General features: G+C 38.7%; 1 protein-coding gene across 3 annotated transcripts; it reads right to left on the minus strand.

The window, feature by feature from the left end:
- Positions 1–5632: 5632 nt before the first annotated feature.
- LOC143856362 (DNA-directed RNA polymerase II subunit 4-like) lies at positions 5633–14533 on the minus strand. 3 transcript variants are annotated; one of them, XM_077366555.1, is made up of 10 exons: positions 14321–14533; positions 12380–12445; positions 12119–12193; positions 11854–11967; positions 8562–8673; positions 8344–8421; positions 8060–8099; positions 7916–7984; positions 6870–6963; positions 5633–5859 (listed from the first exon to the last, which is right to left on the minus strand). In XM_077366555.1, exons 1-9 carry the CDS (start codon positions 14397–14399, stop codon positions 6889–6891), a joined length of 708 nt encoding a protein of 235 aa, XP_077222670.1. In that variant the 5' UTR covers positions 14400–14533; the 3' UTR covers positions 5633–5859; positions 6870–6888. The 3 variants fall into 3 exon arrangements, with proteins under 3 accessions (XP_077222670.1, XP_077222671.1, XP_077222672.1); XM_077366556.1 differs by having other exon boundaries at positions 12383–12445; positions 14321–14522; XM_077366557.1 differs by having other exon boundaries at positions 8060–8093; positions 14321–14517.
- Positions 14534–16662: the final 2129 nt, after the last annotated feature.

Raw genomic sequence — 16662 nt, forward strand, 5'->3', positions numbered from 1 at the left:
TGGGAGCCATTAACTATATCAATTTTAAACCTATCATAACCATTATTTACATACAATCAGATCTAATAGACTGAAAATAAATTTAAAATGTGGAAAGGGAAGAAAAAGGAGAGGAACCACAAGCTAAAGAAGGGGGAGAATAAGGGACAAAGACAACATCAAAAGAAGAGACACAACAATATAGAAAATAACATGAAAAGGCCTGTCTTCCATTAGCTACGCCACTAACAATAGAGAATTTATATGATGGGTGGCCGTGAAAACACGTGAAGTCTAAAAAAGTTGGTATGGGCCCGCTTTTTTTTATGATCCAAACCGTTCATCTGTTTGGGCACAACGTAAATAGGTTGTGCCTCAAAAATCAGATCCATAGGATGATCCTTACCCTCCGATCTGAACTGATCTGAATATGGAGATTTTCAAAAATCATTTATGGAATCTTCTACAGATCGGAGGGTTAAGATCATCCCTATGGAACTGATTTTTGGGGCACAACCTATTTACGTTGTGCCCAAACAGATGAACGGTTTGGATCATCGAAAAAAGTGGGCCGTACCTACTTTTTTTTAGACTTCACGTGTTTTCACGGCCACCCATCATATAAATTCTCGGAAAAAGATACCATAATAAGCATCTATATGACACACTCGAGACAGAGGCCCTGTGATTGGCTAAACATATGATGTTGGTGCAATCCAGACCGTTGAACCTGTGGATCGATCATTGAGAGGACAAGATCTAAAGATTAGAGTCATAGAATATTCACAACCATAGATCGTTGATCGATTCATTTTAAACCATCAACTTTGTGGCCATTGACTGGATGGACGGTTAGGATCGTCCTATGAGGTGGGGTATTTAGGCTATGGAAACTTCAGGGTGGGACCAACCAGATTAAAGGTCCCAATCTTACAAAATGTCACTTGGGTGGGCCCATGAAAGTGCCTATTACTAGGAGTGGTGGATGGCACCAAGATTACCCTCATTCCCTTTAGTAAATGAGATGCTGGTAGCTGTAATGTTGCCCTCTGCTTTAAAAAATGTATCGAGCGTTCAGTTAGGTGAAAGGAGTCGGTTGCCACCTTCACTAGGTCACATGGTTAGGGAAAAAAATGTGGCACATGGCCTAGGTGCTGTTTCGTCATGTGGCCGGGGGTACTTCTGGGATGAGAGATAGAGAGAGTGGGGCCTACTTGTTCAAGGATCCGAACCCGGGTTTATCGGCCTGGTATCCTACACCTCGCGTTCATGATATCTACATTCAACTGTGCCCAGAATTGGCTATGACACATGAGTCAAGAAATGATCCTAACCCTCCAATTTGACATAGCCGGAGTACTTTGACTCCAATCGGGGAAAGAACTAAGGACCCAGATAGCACAGACAGTGAGAGTAGTACCCACCGAAATGAAAACTCGACAGTTTCATAGTACTCGGTAGAGAGTGAGGATGAAAAATCTGAAATCTCCTTCAATATCTCAACAAAGGATACCACAGAAGGTTCAAAAGAATCTCGAAGGAAGAAAGTATCATAGGCGGATGAGCGTCATCTAGTCAATTTGATCCTAGTTGAGCAAGAAGACAGTGATGAATAGGTTAGGTTCCGGAACTAGAGGATTCAAATAAATCATGGCATAAGGTTCCAAGGAAAAATTGCCTAAGACACTCCCAAAGATCTCAACATACTCCCATAAAGCTAGCCGATTATTTAATTCACGAATATTGAACAGTATGAACTCTTAGGTTTAGTTTCGTCTATCCCAAATTTTGGGTCTCCCTCTCTCATTCGTTCCGAGTTAGGGATGGCGTATTGTGTATATAAATGTAACATCTTTCTCTTTATTTGATAAACCGGTAGGGGTCCCCGCCAAACACCAGCTTACCCACCAAAATAAAGAGAAATGCAATATACATGATGTTTTATTCTTTTTGAGCCTGACTAGGGGACAGCACTTCTCGGATCAATCCTCTAACAATCAATTTTCGGATCCCAGAGTGGTTATGTGTGATCAAGACCGTCGATCTTGTATATCATACTGAGATGACTAATATGATTGTGGACTCTTGTTGAACGGATATCCCTCTGTAAGATAAATTACTACAAGAATCAATGGTTTAGATTTTTCGTCACACGACCATGTATCAAACGCTATGATTAATTGTTCAATGTGGGGTCAACCGAAATAGGCCGTACTTGATCTGTTGGGGTTCCACGCAAATGCAAATAGTCCCACACCGGATAAGTGAAGTGGATGGGGATGGGTTATATGGGAATGGACACCCTCCCTCTAACGGCTAGCTTTTAGGGGTGAGTTCTACCCGGTTAAATTCCCAACATGATAATTGCGGGTTGGATCGCTGGATCCGATCACATCCAAATCACAGATGATCCATGTCTGATTGGATCCAAATCACAGATGATCCACATCACAGACATAGGGCCTAAAAAGTGACTTAGTAGCCTTACAGTACGTTGTGTTAACTTACCAACTTCTCTAAAAGCTGAAGCTGTTGGAGAAAGGCGTTATTTATCTTTTATACTTTAACATTCCCCCGCACGTGTGGGCCATTTGTGATACTGGCAAGAACGTGAGCTTCACGATTAAGACAGAATACTCGCACTCACACCACTTCACTTCTAAGCGCGTGATAGATAGACTATGGCATAATAAAAAAAGGGGCAGTGAGGATAAATTCACCCCCTTTAACGTTTTTCTTTGCCTTTAAAACTTAATGTTAAAGGGGGGATTTTTATCCGTCAGAGGGGGGAAAATATCATTCCCCTAAAAATGAGTAGATTATGGCATAATAAGAAATGGGTATATGATCATCGATCTAGACCGTCCATCCATTGGGCCCTACCGTGGATGAGGCCACCATATAGAACTTGAACGGATTGGGTAATCCTGATCGTTTGAGTAGTGGTCACAAGCAACCATATAAATTAACAAAAAATTCCCTACTAGACCGTGGAATTTTACATTTCTAAGGAAAATATTTTCCACATTTTTCTTTTACCTAATATCCAAACACCCCCCTTAGTAAAACAGAGTAGTTGAAAATTCTTGGCATTAATGTAGACATCTATGTCTTCTTCTATGCTTGGCACTTGCCCTTTGTTTTTGCTTTCTATCAGTGTTTATAAAAGGATGTTGCTTTCTTGCCTTTCTTTATGGTTTTCAATGGTTTTAATAAGGGTTAGCCCAAGCTAATCCCCATTGTGGTCAAATCATGGTCCCATGAGCATTGGTTGCCCCGATGACCTTTCCTTAATTTCAGGATAGTGTTTCTCAAATCGCTTTCTTTCTTATGGCATTCAATACAAAAGAAGACAATGGGTTGGATGGTGGAGATACAGTGTTTTTGTTTATGGTGTTTTGATGCCTTTTCTTCCTAAACTTATCTCTTCTTTTCTGTTGTTTATAGTTGTATTTATGCAATGTTTGGGAACCATGAATTTTTTTTCCATGGAATTTCAGCCTAGAGAGGGCAGGAGAGGGAGAGCCCTGAGAGGGGATTGAGCGAGGATGGTGTTAAAAAAGATGAAACAAGGAAAATAAAATCCCCACTAAAAATACAATTTATTTTTTCCCATGTTTTTTAGCCACTTCTCACCTTGGCCCCACTCATGCCCCTTCAAGTCTCTGCTTATCCCACTCATGAGTGCTAAAGACTCCAACTTGATTGGGGGTAAGAATTTGATTCTTTATGTTCTTGAGCCCTATCCACGGTTCTCATCCATGTTCTTGAAATCAAATCCAAATCCAAAGAGCAGCCAAACAAGAGATTTGGAAATATTGGATTTAAAATCCAAATCCTCACATGGCCATTTAAACAGAATATTTACAAGGGAAATGATATCAGCATTGCAGTATTATAATAACATGCGCGAAGTATGTTGTTTTGTAGATTTAGGGAATAATACGGCTTACCAGATTTCTGTTGAGGAACAGAAACAACAAACAAACAGTGTTAGTAAAATCTTTTCCAATGCGGCGAGATGAGGCACGGACTATGTCGCTCTCTTTAAGGTGAATTTGTGCCTCTGTGGAAACTAATTTTGATACAGCAGATTACTGGCCGTAATCACCCCCAGGATACAACAGCCCGACGCACCGTATATCTCCAAGAACTGCACGATCTCAGAGATTCGAACCCCCAAACACTCCGATTGCACAACAAAATACGTAAAATAAAATAAGAAGAATGAAATCTCTGTTTACAGTAAATAGAGAAAGCAAGAAGAAAACAGTAGTTTTCGTTGTTCTATTATTGTACAAAAACCACAGAGAACTTCCTCTTTTATAAACCAAAACATGTCCGTTCAATGCAACATTTAATGGAGTAAAGACGACCTTTAAGAAAAGAGCCGTTAAAAAACGTTACAAATGCGAAGAACACTTCCCCAACAATCACAACGATTAGGTACGCCGGCGGTCCGTCGGCTTACCAAAGAACTGAACTGTACCGTTATTTACCCAGTTAATTGACGTTCCAGTAAGCTGGCTTACCTTATCAATAACGGCGAAGGTAACGGCAAAGGTAAAGGAAAGTTAAACAGACAGTAACAAAAATTAAAATATAGGAGACGGAAAAATCTTGCCTCACACACGCAGCCGGCGCCAGCCGAGCCGAGCCGGGCAGCGCGCGTTTTTAGTATAGCCAAAAGCCCATTGGTGGCTCATGCGTGAAGGCCCACTTTCTCCTCTTTTCATTCACAAAGCTAAAGAGGTGAAAAGCTATATAAACACATGAAGCTTCTCTCCACTTTTCAATACGAGACTATTCGCTTTTGTGAAGGAAGTGAGCAAACCCATTTTCCAAAACCAAAGTGGCTTCTTTTCGTAAACAAAAGAACTTTGTAAAATACCAACAAGGGCTAATGTTTCTGACACATTCAACTTGTGTAAGGTAGACCCCCTCAGTTGAGGGTTCGTCCACAGATTGAAGGGTTAGGATGATCCGATGGAGCTTATTTTTTAGGAACACACTATCTATGTCAGGGCCCATCAAATGAACGCTTTGGATCATCCAAACAATGTGGGCTCACTATATTTTGGTAGTGTTTGGATTTGGGTATGGGCCCACATTGTTTGGATGATCCATAGCGTTCATTTGATGGGCCCTGACATAGATAGAGTGTGCCCAAAAAATCAGCTCCATCGGATCATCCTAACCCTTCAATATGTGGACAAGCTGTCAATTGAGGGGGCCTACCTTCTACAAATTGAAATCACAGGGGGTCTAAGTGTATTTTTCCCTAAAAATAAACTTTTTATTGTGTCCTCCAAAGATCTAAACCATTTATTGTTGAGCCCCACCAATGAGAGGGTAGAGAGAATTCTGGACTGCTGGTTATGACAATGAGAATACTACCATTCATGGCCCATGCTATGCATGGGTGTAAATATAGTGAGACCCCCCTATCAAAACTTGCAAAATGGTGGGCCCCACCGTAGGAGGGTGAGTTTGTGGAGATTATGGGACCCACCCTTGAAAACGTAGTAAAAAGTTTTAAACAAAGTATCAAACGGTGAGCCTACAAAACGCTTTTTTTCTTTTCATTTTTTTTGAGAAAAATGCCGCTTTGAAACGAAGTTTTGCTAATAACTATGGGAGAGGCACCACTAGAAACACAACAAGATAGCGGGAGCTACCACTGTCCATGTATTGCAGGTCTGCATTAAGTTCTGAGTAACATGAACAAAATAGGCATGGAGAAACAAGTCACCTAGTGCAATTCACACAGCCATGCACAAGAAGCTGAAACCCAACTTTCTACTCCGCTAAAGTGCTTCAACCCTGTATAATTTATGTCATCAAGCTTGAAAACTTCTGCTCATTAAGCTCTGCAGCATTCTGTGAATCAAGACAACATCTTTGTGAGTAAGAATAATTTACTAGATTAGAGAATAATGAAAGAAATTTGGGCAATAAACACTAAACAAGCTTGAATTCGAACAGAAAATTGAAGGAAGAAAGACAAAAATTCAAGGATGATTTATCTTATAATCACTCAATCAATGCTTAAATTTTGTACATTTGCCATAATCTTTTCGTAAATTGGGAGCTTCCGTTAATCAAGCGAAGCAATTCCTTACCAGAGACAGTATAAGCCAGTGTAGCAAAAAAGATAAATAATAGTAGCACATTGAAATGATGAGGTATGAGCCGGTGTAGCAAAAATGAAAAATAATAGTAGCATATTGAAATGATGAGGTATGAGCTAGTGTAGCAAAAATGAAAAATATTTGTAGCATAATGAAAAATTGAAATGATGAGTTTTAAGGCTTGTGTAAAAAAAATAGCATGAGAATGGCGACACAAAAAAGAAAAGGAAAAAAGTATTGAAGAGACAAGGGTAAACATTGGCACTGGATAAAAAAAGGCCCATAAAGCGAAGGATTTTTGAATGGTAAAATATCAAAAGGTTTGTGTTCCTTGTGCTCCTTTCCCTAATTAAGTAAGAATGGGAGTCACGTAAAAAATGGATATGAAACAGATTTGAACAGCTGAAAATGTTATTCTCTCACCGATTGTTTTTAGATCAGCAAAATTCTGATTAACAAGAAAAAAAAATACACGTTTCCAAATAAATTACAGTCCCCTTTTCATTTACAAGGATAGGAGCAATAAGTACTACCCCTACCAAATATAGTTATAATTTATGGATGCCATGGATGCCAATGAATGCCATATGCCCATAGCACCATTCTACAGTTTGTCAAGCTTATTTCTAGCCCCAAGAAACTTGAAAACACATGTAAATTCATTCCAAGCAAGCAAAAAGACAGGCACTTAATTTTATCATTCAACTAAAAACACAAGTTGAAGCATAAAAGAGAAGCTTCACATAATTAACTACATACCATTGTTTTGCACAGGGCTTTACACGGATTGTTTAAGCGTTGCCAACTTGTGCAATGCATCCTCAATTGGTTTTTCGTTTGTCTTTCTCTTATCCTGACGAAAGAAAGAAAGAAAATGAAATCGTAATGACCTATTTAACCAAAAAAGAAACTAGGAAACTTGTAGTACAACCCACTTGTTCAAATAATTTCTAGTTCCATTCATCTCTTTATTTAGAATTTTTTCATTCGTTTTTACAAATCATTGGGCGGTAATACCATGTCCAAATAATTACTGAGGATGTAAAGTTGCAGACCCCACCACCCAAAAAAAAAAAGTGTAATCCCTCCACACCCACGCCCACCTCACACCACTAACTAACCCAATGCTATCACTCTAATGAAGTACAACATTCTATCCAAGTTGAAGATGAAGCTGATCGATACATGCAGAAGATGGAACGACCAGTAGTCACAAAGGTTTATGAAACAAAAAGGAAGACTGCTCGTGAACCAAAAGTCCATGCTGTTTTGGACAATGTTAGAAGGTCCAGTTAGAAGTCCATGTTGTTCTGGAATCTGGACTCTAATAAAAGTCTAGCTAGAGGTCTCTGTTGCTTTGAACTCTTGGTCGACCACTTGTGGAGGCGCATATATATGTTGTTAAAGATTCAAGAGAAACTTAATACAAATATTGGAAGTTGAACATATACAATTGTGCCTTCTTGAGAACAGGATCAAACTAATTATAAAACATGTAGGAAATTTCACAGTCTGTTCTACTCTCCAACTAGTATATTACTACACTGGATTTGTCATGATGAGTTGCTAAGATACATATTTAAAGTCTCTTGAGAACAGGAGCAAACTAATTATAAAATATGTAGGCAATTTCGCAACCTGTTCTACTCTCCAACTAGTAGTACTGCACTGAATTTGTCATGATGCAACCCATTTAGCTGTCAAATTTGCTAATTGGTTCAAATTTGGCCAAACGTTCACAGAATACCAGTAGTACCAGTTTTAAGCTAAGCAGCACAAAAATATCAGAGTAGGCATGTACTTACCTTTAAGGATGGTATAAGAGCAAAAACCTCATCAACTGTTTCAGGGCAAACATTAGCAATCATGCACATCTGCAGAGAGAAAACATTAAATCAGATTGGTCACATAAAATTGAAGTGCAAAAACATTTGTGTTCAGTTATAAACCTCGCCGTCTGAGATGCCGTTCCTTTTGAGACTCCTGGATCTGAAGTTAATGGTTCAACAACCAGTTCTTTTATTGCGAATAGATGCTGCATAATCATTTTTTTAAATTTTGGCCAAAATTTCGGATTTCAGTTGGGTCTGAAATCTGAAAATTGCGGATTTCAGCCGAAATTTGGGAAAAAAAAATTCGGTTTCGGTAGGGACCAAAACCGAAATTTAAATCCATGTGCTTAACAACAATTTCTTACAGCTACAGTAGGCTCAAATCTCGGAATAAAGGATACTGTAGGACTTGTCTCACAGAATCAGGATTTGTATACTGGTCACTGGTTTTGGCGTACTGCAATCCTTTTAAGAATGATCTAAAGAGAAAAGACCATCGCAAACTGTTAATTGGTGACAAAAATGAATTCTCCTCTATTGAAGCAGACAGCTAATCCTGTCCTAACAATGTGTGTGTGTGTGTGTGTGCAGAATCAAACCCTATTAATTTAATCCTCACTCAGGTATTTTGATTGCGGGATCTTCAGATAATATTGCCATCTGCTCCTGGATTCCTTGTAAAATAGCTGCTGCCTCGCAATCCATTATACATTTGGCGTTCTTCGGAAGTTCTGTGAGAAATCATCCCAACCATGACTAAACAAAGTATATAACATAACAAAGTCCTATCATTCAGAAAAAAAAAAATTACAGGGACAAACTTCTCAGGTCCTGTTAGAAGATGTGACGCAAACGAAGCCGAGGTCAGGGCACTGCAATTTGGAATCAAATGGTATAAAAACAATATGTCTGATCCATTGATCATCCAAGGGGACTCTTCTAATACGATAGCTTGGGCCACTGGTATTTCAAAATGTCCTTGGAGGCTCCAAGATCTCATTGCGGAAATCAGAGACTTGGCTCGCGCTATTGGTCCTAAGATTGAACACCGAAGGCAGTCAGCGAACGAAGCAGCAGACATTTTGGCCAAAGAAAGTGTTAATCGAGAGGAGATGGTCATTCAGATACTATCTAGGAATTGAGGATCAGGGAGGGCTGACTAAGTTTTTTACACCTTATTTGATGTTTGAATGACAGGGTACTAGCCCGTATCTTTGTTTTTTGAAAGGTTACGAAATTAAATTCCAAAGATTAAGAAAAATACAAACGGAGGAGGGACAAGGAGTCCCAATAAAGCCAAAAAAGATACATGATATAAAGAAGACAATCAGCCCAATCTGGTTTCATAAAAAAAGAACCGAAAAACCCCCACATTGAACCTCTCTCTCTCTCTCTCTCTCTCTCTCTCTCTGCGAGGCCGTCTGCAACATCATTAGCCGATCATCGCATGTGGATTAACTTTGGTTTAAGAGGACGAATCAGGTCCCTAATTTCCTCCAGCACATGAGATCATCTCCAAGGTCCCGGCCCACGATTCTAGGCCAACGCTATAAAATTTCCTCCAGCACGTATCTGTTTTTTTGGGACATCTTGTCCCTTGGTGTACATCTTCCTACATTAATAAAAGTCAATTTTCAAAAAAAAAAAAAAGAAAAAAAGTACAGGGACAAACTATCTAAGATGTACATTTCTCTTAATATCTAGACAAGGGCGTGGTGTATACAGTTCGCAAAAGGTAACTTAACTTATCTACAATAATATGTTGGAAGCGCACACAAATTAACAGCTCATCTTAACAAACATGTGATGCATCCCAAGGTAACCATGCATTCAAACTCTGAATACTTCAAAGCAGACAAGAGGATAACATCCTTAGTAAACCTATAAGAATAAAGAGCCTTAACTTGAAATGGAGTAATAAAACGAGTAGATAGTAGTGTCTAAGTTGTTTCTATCTGTACAAAACTTTAACATGAATTCAATTGATATTAAATTGTAACTACAAATGAAACCATGAGAAACCGCCTACAAGCCCAACAACCAGAATCCACAGGATTCACATGCCTACCAGAAGCTCTTTAGAGCAGAGTCAGAATATGCTATGAAATTTCCAGGCAGATTAGGTGTTTATATTCTACTGCTTACATTAGCAGATTTGCAACTATTTTAATTTGGGAACCGATATATTCGCCCCTTTTCATTCCAAGGGACAGACCGTCTACCGCCTTTAAGCAGCTTTTGGCAGAAGCCACTTATAACTTATTATATGACCAAAATGCCCTCTAGATAGCCTCTCTAATCTCTCCTTCTCCCTTACTCGAACGATCTAGTTTATCTCTCTCACACTTTTGCCAGAGGGCGAGCCTTGGCGCAATGGTAAGGTTGCTCCATTGTGACCTGGTGGTCACGGGTTCAAGTCACGGAAACAGCCTCTCTGCAAAGCAGGGTTAAAGGCTGCGTACATCTGGCCCTCGCCAGACCCCGCAATGGCAGGAGCCTCGGGCACAGGGCCGCCCTTTTTTACACTTTTGCCGGCCACCATCATCAGATATCTTTTGCCGGCTCGTATCTCTTTCCATGAATCTTTCTTTCCCCAATCTCTATCTCTCTCACTATCTAAAACTGTTGGCTCTTCCTGCTTGGAATTTTAGAACGTCGATTTGGGTGTCTGAAATTTGGATTATACCGTTTTCTAGTGATAATTCAGTGTTGCCCATCATGATGGATTCAGGGGTTTTTGTTTGGATGGGAATTGGAGAAAGATAGATACTTGTTACATTGGTCACAGGGCTGAGGGATTGGTTTCTGTACCGCAATCTACTACTAGAAAGATTAGTATTACAGGAAAATGTGAAAACTCCATGAGAGAGAGAGAGAGAGAGAGAGAGGTTTTTGCTGGATTTGCAAGGGGAAATGAAGGTCTTGTTAAAGCGTAAATGGGGGAGATTTGGATGAGGACACCACTATTGACAGGCGTTGGAGGGGCATGGGCTGGTTAGCCTAGACCTGTCTGCATGTAGAAACCGAAAATTGCGGAGAGGGCCGCGGGGGGGGGAGGGATATACCGCGCCCACCAAGTGTATGGAATGGCCGCAGAATAAAAAGGGGTGAATATATCAGCTCCACTTTGTATTTTTGCCGTGTTTAAGGTCTTGATGTCAATAAGCATATTGCATATCATCTCTTTGATCTTTCCTAGAATAGTATTATTATTATTTATTTATTTTTAAAGTGATAGAATAGTATAAATGCTTCATCTTTATAAATGCTTCATCTTTATCACTAATAAACAGTCCAGGATCCTGCCAAACCTAAGATTACGAATCAAAAAATAATAAAAAATTCTACAGTAAATTGATCAGAATCGCAAGTGCCTAGACAATGAAATTCTTCAATTGCATCAAAACCAGCATATTATCATATCAAACAAAAAAGAAAAAAAAAAACAGCAACCATGAATACTATATTAAACTAAAAAGAGTCAGAAGGTGGTCGATGTATAATTGTTTACTTGCAACATGAACATATGCAGATAAAACAATAGCCTTATTTTATGTAAACCTATTTATTATAACAATATTTTAACGATATCAACAATGGCTCAGTTAAAATTGTGACTAGAAAATTATCTACAGTTTCATCGGTTAGACTCACAATTGTTAATAAACACGAAGATGATTGAAGGCTTCTAGAACTCGGTCTAGTAGTTCAGTTAAACCAGTTTTATATTAATAATGTGGTAGAAGCCCTTCAAACCCCATCTTAGAAAAATGAAAGCTAACAGGTAATCAGCAACAAAATTTTGTGTGACTATCACCAACAATGTATGAACTAAAATTCACGACGTAGAACCATAACCCTTGAAAGATAAATATGGGAAGGAAAAATGTTTTTCCATGATGAATACCAACCCTCTTCGATTTTCAGTTCCACTTTAGCTATAGCAACTTTTTCAACAGGTGGCAAACTGCTCTTTCCCCCACCCTTCCCCAGCCTATAGTCTTTTCCTCCTTTGCCCCAATCTCCTGAAGAATCGAACAATATGCAAGCCAAGCGCTGTATTAACTAATGTGCATGCATTTGGAGAAAAGAAACCAATATACCAGAGAGACCGATTAATTAGAAAAAAGAAAAGAGAGTGAAACCACCCAAGAGGGAAAAAGAAACGAGACTAACCTTTGCCAACCGGGGTTTCAAACACACCCTGCCCGTCAGCCTTGGATGAAACTCTGCTACCCACTCTTGGGGAAGCTAAAGATTAAAGAATTGAATATTATGAGACACAAGAACCGTTTTAAATATACCCCTTTAAGTAATTAGCATTGTCCAAAATAAGCACACACACACACACACACACACACACAAACAAACAAAAAAACAAACAAACAAACACACACACACACTCTGCTATCTCAATAGAATCAGAAAGGACACCACTACCTTCGGAGTCTGAAGACTGAAACTGAACTTTTCTTCCTTTCATTGATGAAGAACCATCCTTCCCTGCAACATGGAGAATTTCAAACGAAAAGGTAAAGCAATTTAACAAACAAGTAAACCATATCAATGAAAAGATTAAAATTAGTGGAATGATAAACTGAAGGGAGCCCTTGCAAAAAGAAGTTACAAGGGCACCCCCATTGCATCTCAACAAAGTCATTTATAAGTGTAGAAAATCCGAGAAATACTTCTCAACACGGATCGAACACGATGTGCAACAATATACCAAAAGAACGACGCAGAGAAACACAATCACACAAGAAACACAAGATTTTACGTGGTTCGGCACTGCCTGCGTCCACGGGGAAGATTTTCATTACTTTGGTCTAGGGTTACAAAGTCTCTTCTTCTTTTGGCCAAGAAAACACAAAAGAATAAAAACCCAATCCCGCAACCCTAACATGTGACTTATATATCAACGCCACTGCATGGAGAAATTTACCGAAATACCCTTAAGAGAAAACCCAAAACTTATATAGCTCAACCCGTGTGTGCGTAGCGCACATTGGTCCGTCAGGGACCTGTATAATGCCAGAATACAAGACATCTGCACAACAATAAGGGCACAGAAAAATATGAAAATGAGGCACACAAATATAAAACTAAAGGAACAATAATTGCATTTTATTGAGAATGACCGGCAGTGACGTAGGACACTACTTTAGAATTTTATGTATTTAATTAGTTTCTTTTTTTACTAGGGAGTCTAGGTGGAAGTTACTAAAGTGGTAGGATTTTAGGATTCTATTACTTATTTTATCAAAGTAGATGTAGTTATGTTATTGATAAGATATTTTAAGTATGATTAGATTTAGTCTATTAATGGTAGCTTTAATTGCTAGGATTCTGATTTTTGCTTTAAATACATGATGTAAAAATGTGAAAGCCAACATTGGAATAATATCAAATTGGTTTCTATCTCTTTGTCTCTCTTCTTCTCTCTTTGTTCTTAGTAGATTCTAGGATTCTTCTTTTTCCCTAGTGGATTCTAGGGACTATTTCGGATCGTACGCTTCGGGCGCGATTCCACGTTTGTTCCGCTGCGTTAGGCAGGAGCTCCCTTGTAAGTGGGTTTTTGCAAGGGCACCCTTCATTCTATCATTCCTCTTAAAATTAGGCCGTAATTGGATTGCGAATAGGGCTTGTTCCGGTTATCATTTTTTTGTGTAAAAAAGTAGGACAGTTTATACATATTTTCCCTTTCCAAACTTTTCCACAAAATTATTTTCATCCAAACAGGGCCTTAAGGATATTTTCCTTTTTATAAAATATAAATTTCATAAACATGTAACAGATACCAAACAATCTCTAGGAAGACGAAGACAGACATACAAGGAAGCAACATTGCTTCGTGTAGAATACAAAAGTAGCGCTAAAATCTCTATCTGCCTACAATATTATATAGGAAGAACAATTTCTACTATTTTGTTTTCTTTTTTCTTTTACTTACAGTACAATGTAGCCTGAACAGCCCCTTGCATTATGAATATCGAGAAACAGAGAAAAAAAAATGACGGAATGCACTGGAAGAAACCCTAATCTAGTACCGCAACTGAGAAATGAAACCCTAACTTTTGTATTTCAGTTAAAACACTCTAAGACACTGTCCTAATCAACTAATTGCATAAAAAACCCTAATTTATTTACTCAACTGAAAAATTAACAAACAGATATCAGATTCTCTCAAATATGATCGCATGAGCGTCGAGAACTTGAAGAATCTGGAGACTTATTCGAAGAATGATAAACCTACAGCTTGGATCAAAAGGGGAAAAACAAATACCTAATTTCTGATTTGGAGACTGCATTCTAAAATATTCAGATGATCGGTAAAAAGCAGAGAACATTATTCACATTTCGATTGATAAAAACACTAACCTTCTTTTTTCCCGGAAGATTTCGATGCGGTTTTGTTTCCGCTCACCGGTGGGAATTTTTTCGCCCCTTTTTCTGCCATTGCTGAGGGTTGAGCAAGGTTTTCAGACAGGGTTTTACTTCTAAAAGAGGTTTCTGGGTTCCTTTATATAGTGGGAAGCGATCCCCTTTAGTGTAATTTATAGGCAAATAATAAAGTTGGCAATGACTAGTTTTTAGGAACTATGCCCAAAACTGACTATTGGACCCAAATTTTTGTTTAATTTTGAGTCCAATTAATTTTGGACTCACGATAGGTTCTCAAAATCCAATACACACAGGTCTATTATTTTGGGCCAATAGTCAGTCTTGGACTCACAGTCTATTCTCAAAAACCAAAATAAACAGAGCCTACACACTATACTTGTGTGTAGTGTGAAATCTTTCTGTATTTAACACTATACAATATATATATTTTTTGAAATATGTTCCACTATACAATATATGTGTATCCATTGGGGAGAAATCTCTTTGTATTTAGTACATGTTAACAATATGCATCTATGGAAATCTATTTGTAAATACCCAAGAAGAAGGAGCCCTTGTTATTGTTGGGTTTTTAGGCGAAGAAAATCCATTTTAATTACGAAGCAAATAAATATGTGGATAAAAGAATAAAACCAACAAAAGAGCAATCACACAAAAGAACACAAAAGATTTACGTGGAAAACCCTCTAACGAAAAGAGAAAAACCACGGGGTGAATCCGACTAAATATCCACTAATCAAATACGTCTTTTTCTCAAGTTTTCACCCGAAACTAGAGCCAATACAAGATATAAGAGAGATAAAAGGTTACCTTGTTAAGAACAACAAAACCCACTTTCTCACCAAAAATTACCCATTTAGATCTTCAAGTCAAAGAAACATAAATCCTCGCGAAGTCTCCGTGCAACGAGAGGATTCAACGGCACAGTGAAAATCTCCAAGAAGAACACCCCAAGAAAGGCCCTAGGTTTTGATCCCAAGCCAAAACCCTAACCACACAGAGAAAACCCTTGTTTCTTCTTTTTCTTCTTCTTCTTCTCTCTTATCTTTCTTTCTTTCTATCTTTTTTTTTTTATCTTCTAATGTTTTTAGAAAACGTCACACACACCAACGGCGCTCTCTCTCCTTCTAAAATAAGGATCGGATGTTTTCCCTTTTTAATTAGGAAAAGGCTTGTTTCCTATATCAAATAGGAATCCATAAAGTGGGTGGGATGTGGGGCCTACACATGGGCTGGACCCACAACAATTATATGAGAGGAGAAAGGTCTTTGGGGGTTTATTAAACAGTCGGTCTTAACAGGGTTATCACAAGTAGGGCTGCAACTTGGGTCGGGTTTTACCCGACCCGCATCGACCCGACCCGAAAATAGCTTGGGTTGGGCTCATGTTTCTCGGGTTTCGGGTCGAGCTGGGTCTACGATCCAAAAGCCCGCATGAGTCTCGGGTCAAGCCGGGTTTGAAGGGGCCCGACCCGAGTTACTGAAGTATAGTATGTATTTTTTTTTTCTAAAACTTTGTTATTTTAAAAGTGAAAACTTAAAAGTAAAACTCACGCACGCACGCACGCACGCAATCACATAGACTCTTTCCATCTTTTGTTCGTTTCCCCCCTTTAGTTCTAGGGTTTCAAGTTTCAACTAAATAGTTGGTTGTTTATCTCATATGAGTATAATCATTTTCATTTGGTAATGCATCAATTTATTTTCTTTGGACTAGTTATTAGTTAATGCACTATAGAGTTTGCCATGCTTGAGTTTTTCTACTTCTATGAGTTGAGTTGCCTTGCCAAACAAGACTTTTCCTTAGAAAATTGCATCAATGTAAAAAAACTAGACCCGACCGGACCCAACCCGATATTTATCATGCGTAGGGCCGGGTTAGGGAATCGTGGGTTTTCTGGAAAAAAACCCAACCCGACTCGACCCGAGATATTTCTTGGGTAGGATTGGGTCTAAGTTAAATTGTTTCTTGTATTAATCAAATATTTAGATAACAAATAAAATTTAAATACGTTTAAATGTACACGGTTAAAACCTGGCTCGGTGAAACTTGGTGCGCCCTCAGAGGGTTAGGATCATCCTATAGAGATATTTAAGTTGTGGCCCAACAAATGAATGGTTTGGATCATCCTATGAAGTAGGCCCTGCAGTACTTTTTGAAAAATATTGGAATTCATGCTTTAGTATTTGGGGTTGGATTTGAGTTTTGGAAACAAAAGACATTAACCATCCTCATGCTCATGTTGTCCGAGGGAGGGGAGGGATGTTTCGCTGCTGTTGCAACAAGGTCGAGGAGCAGTGAGGGTGAAGGTAATTGC

The sequence above is a fragment of the Tasmannia lanceolata genome, unplaced genomic scaffold (assembly GCF_043159265.1).
Source record: "Tasmannia lanceolata isolate RefF3 unplaced genomic scaffold, GAP_Taslan_0.1 ptg000023l, whole genome shotgun sequence".
Classification (NCBI taxonomy): Eukaryota; Viridiplantae; Streptophyta; class Magnoliopsida; order Canellales; family Winteraceae; genus Tasmannia; species Tasmannia lanceolata.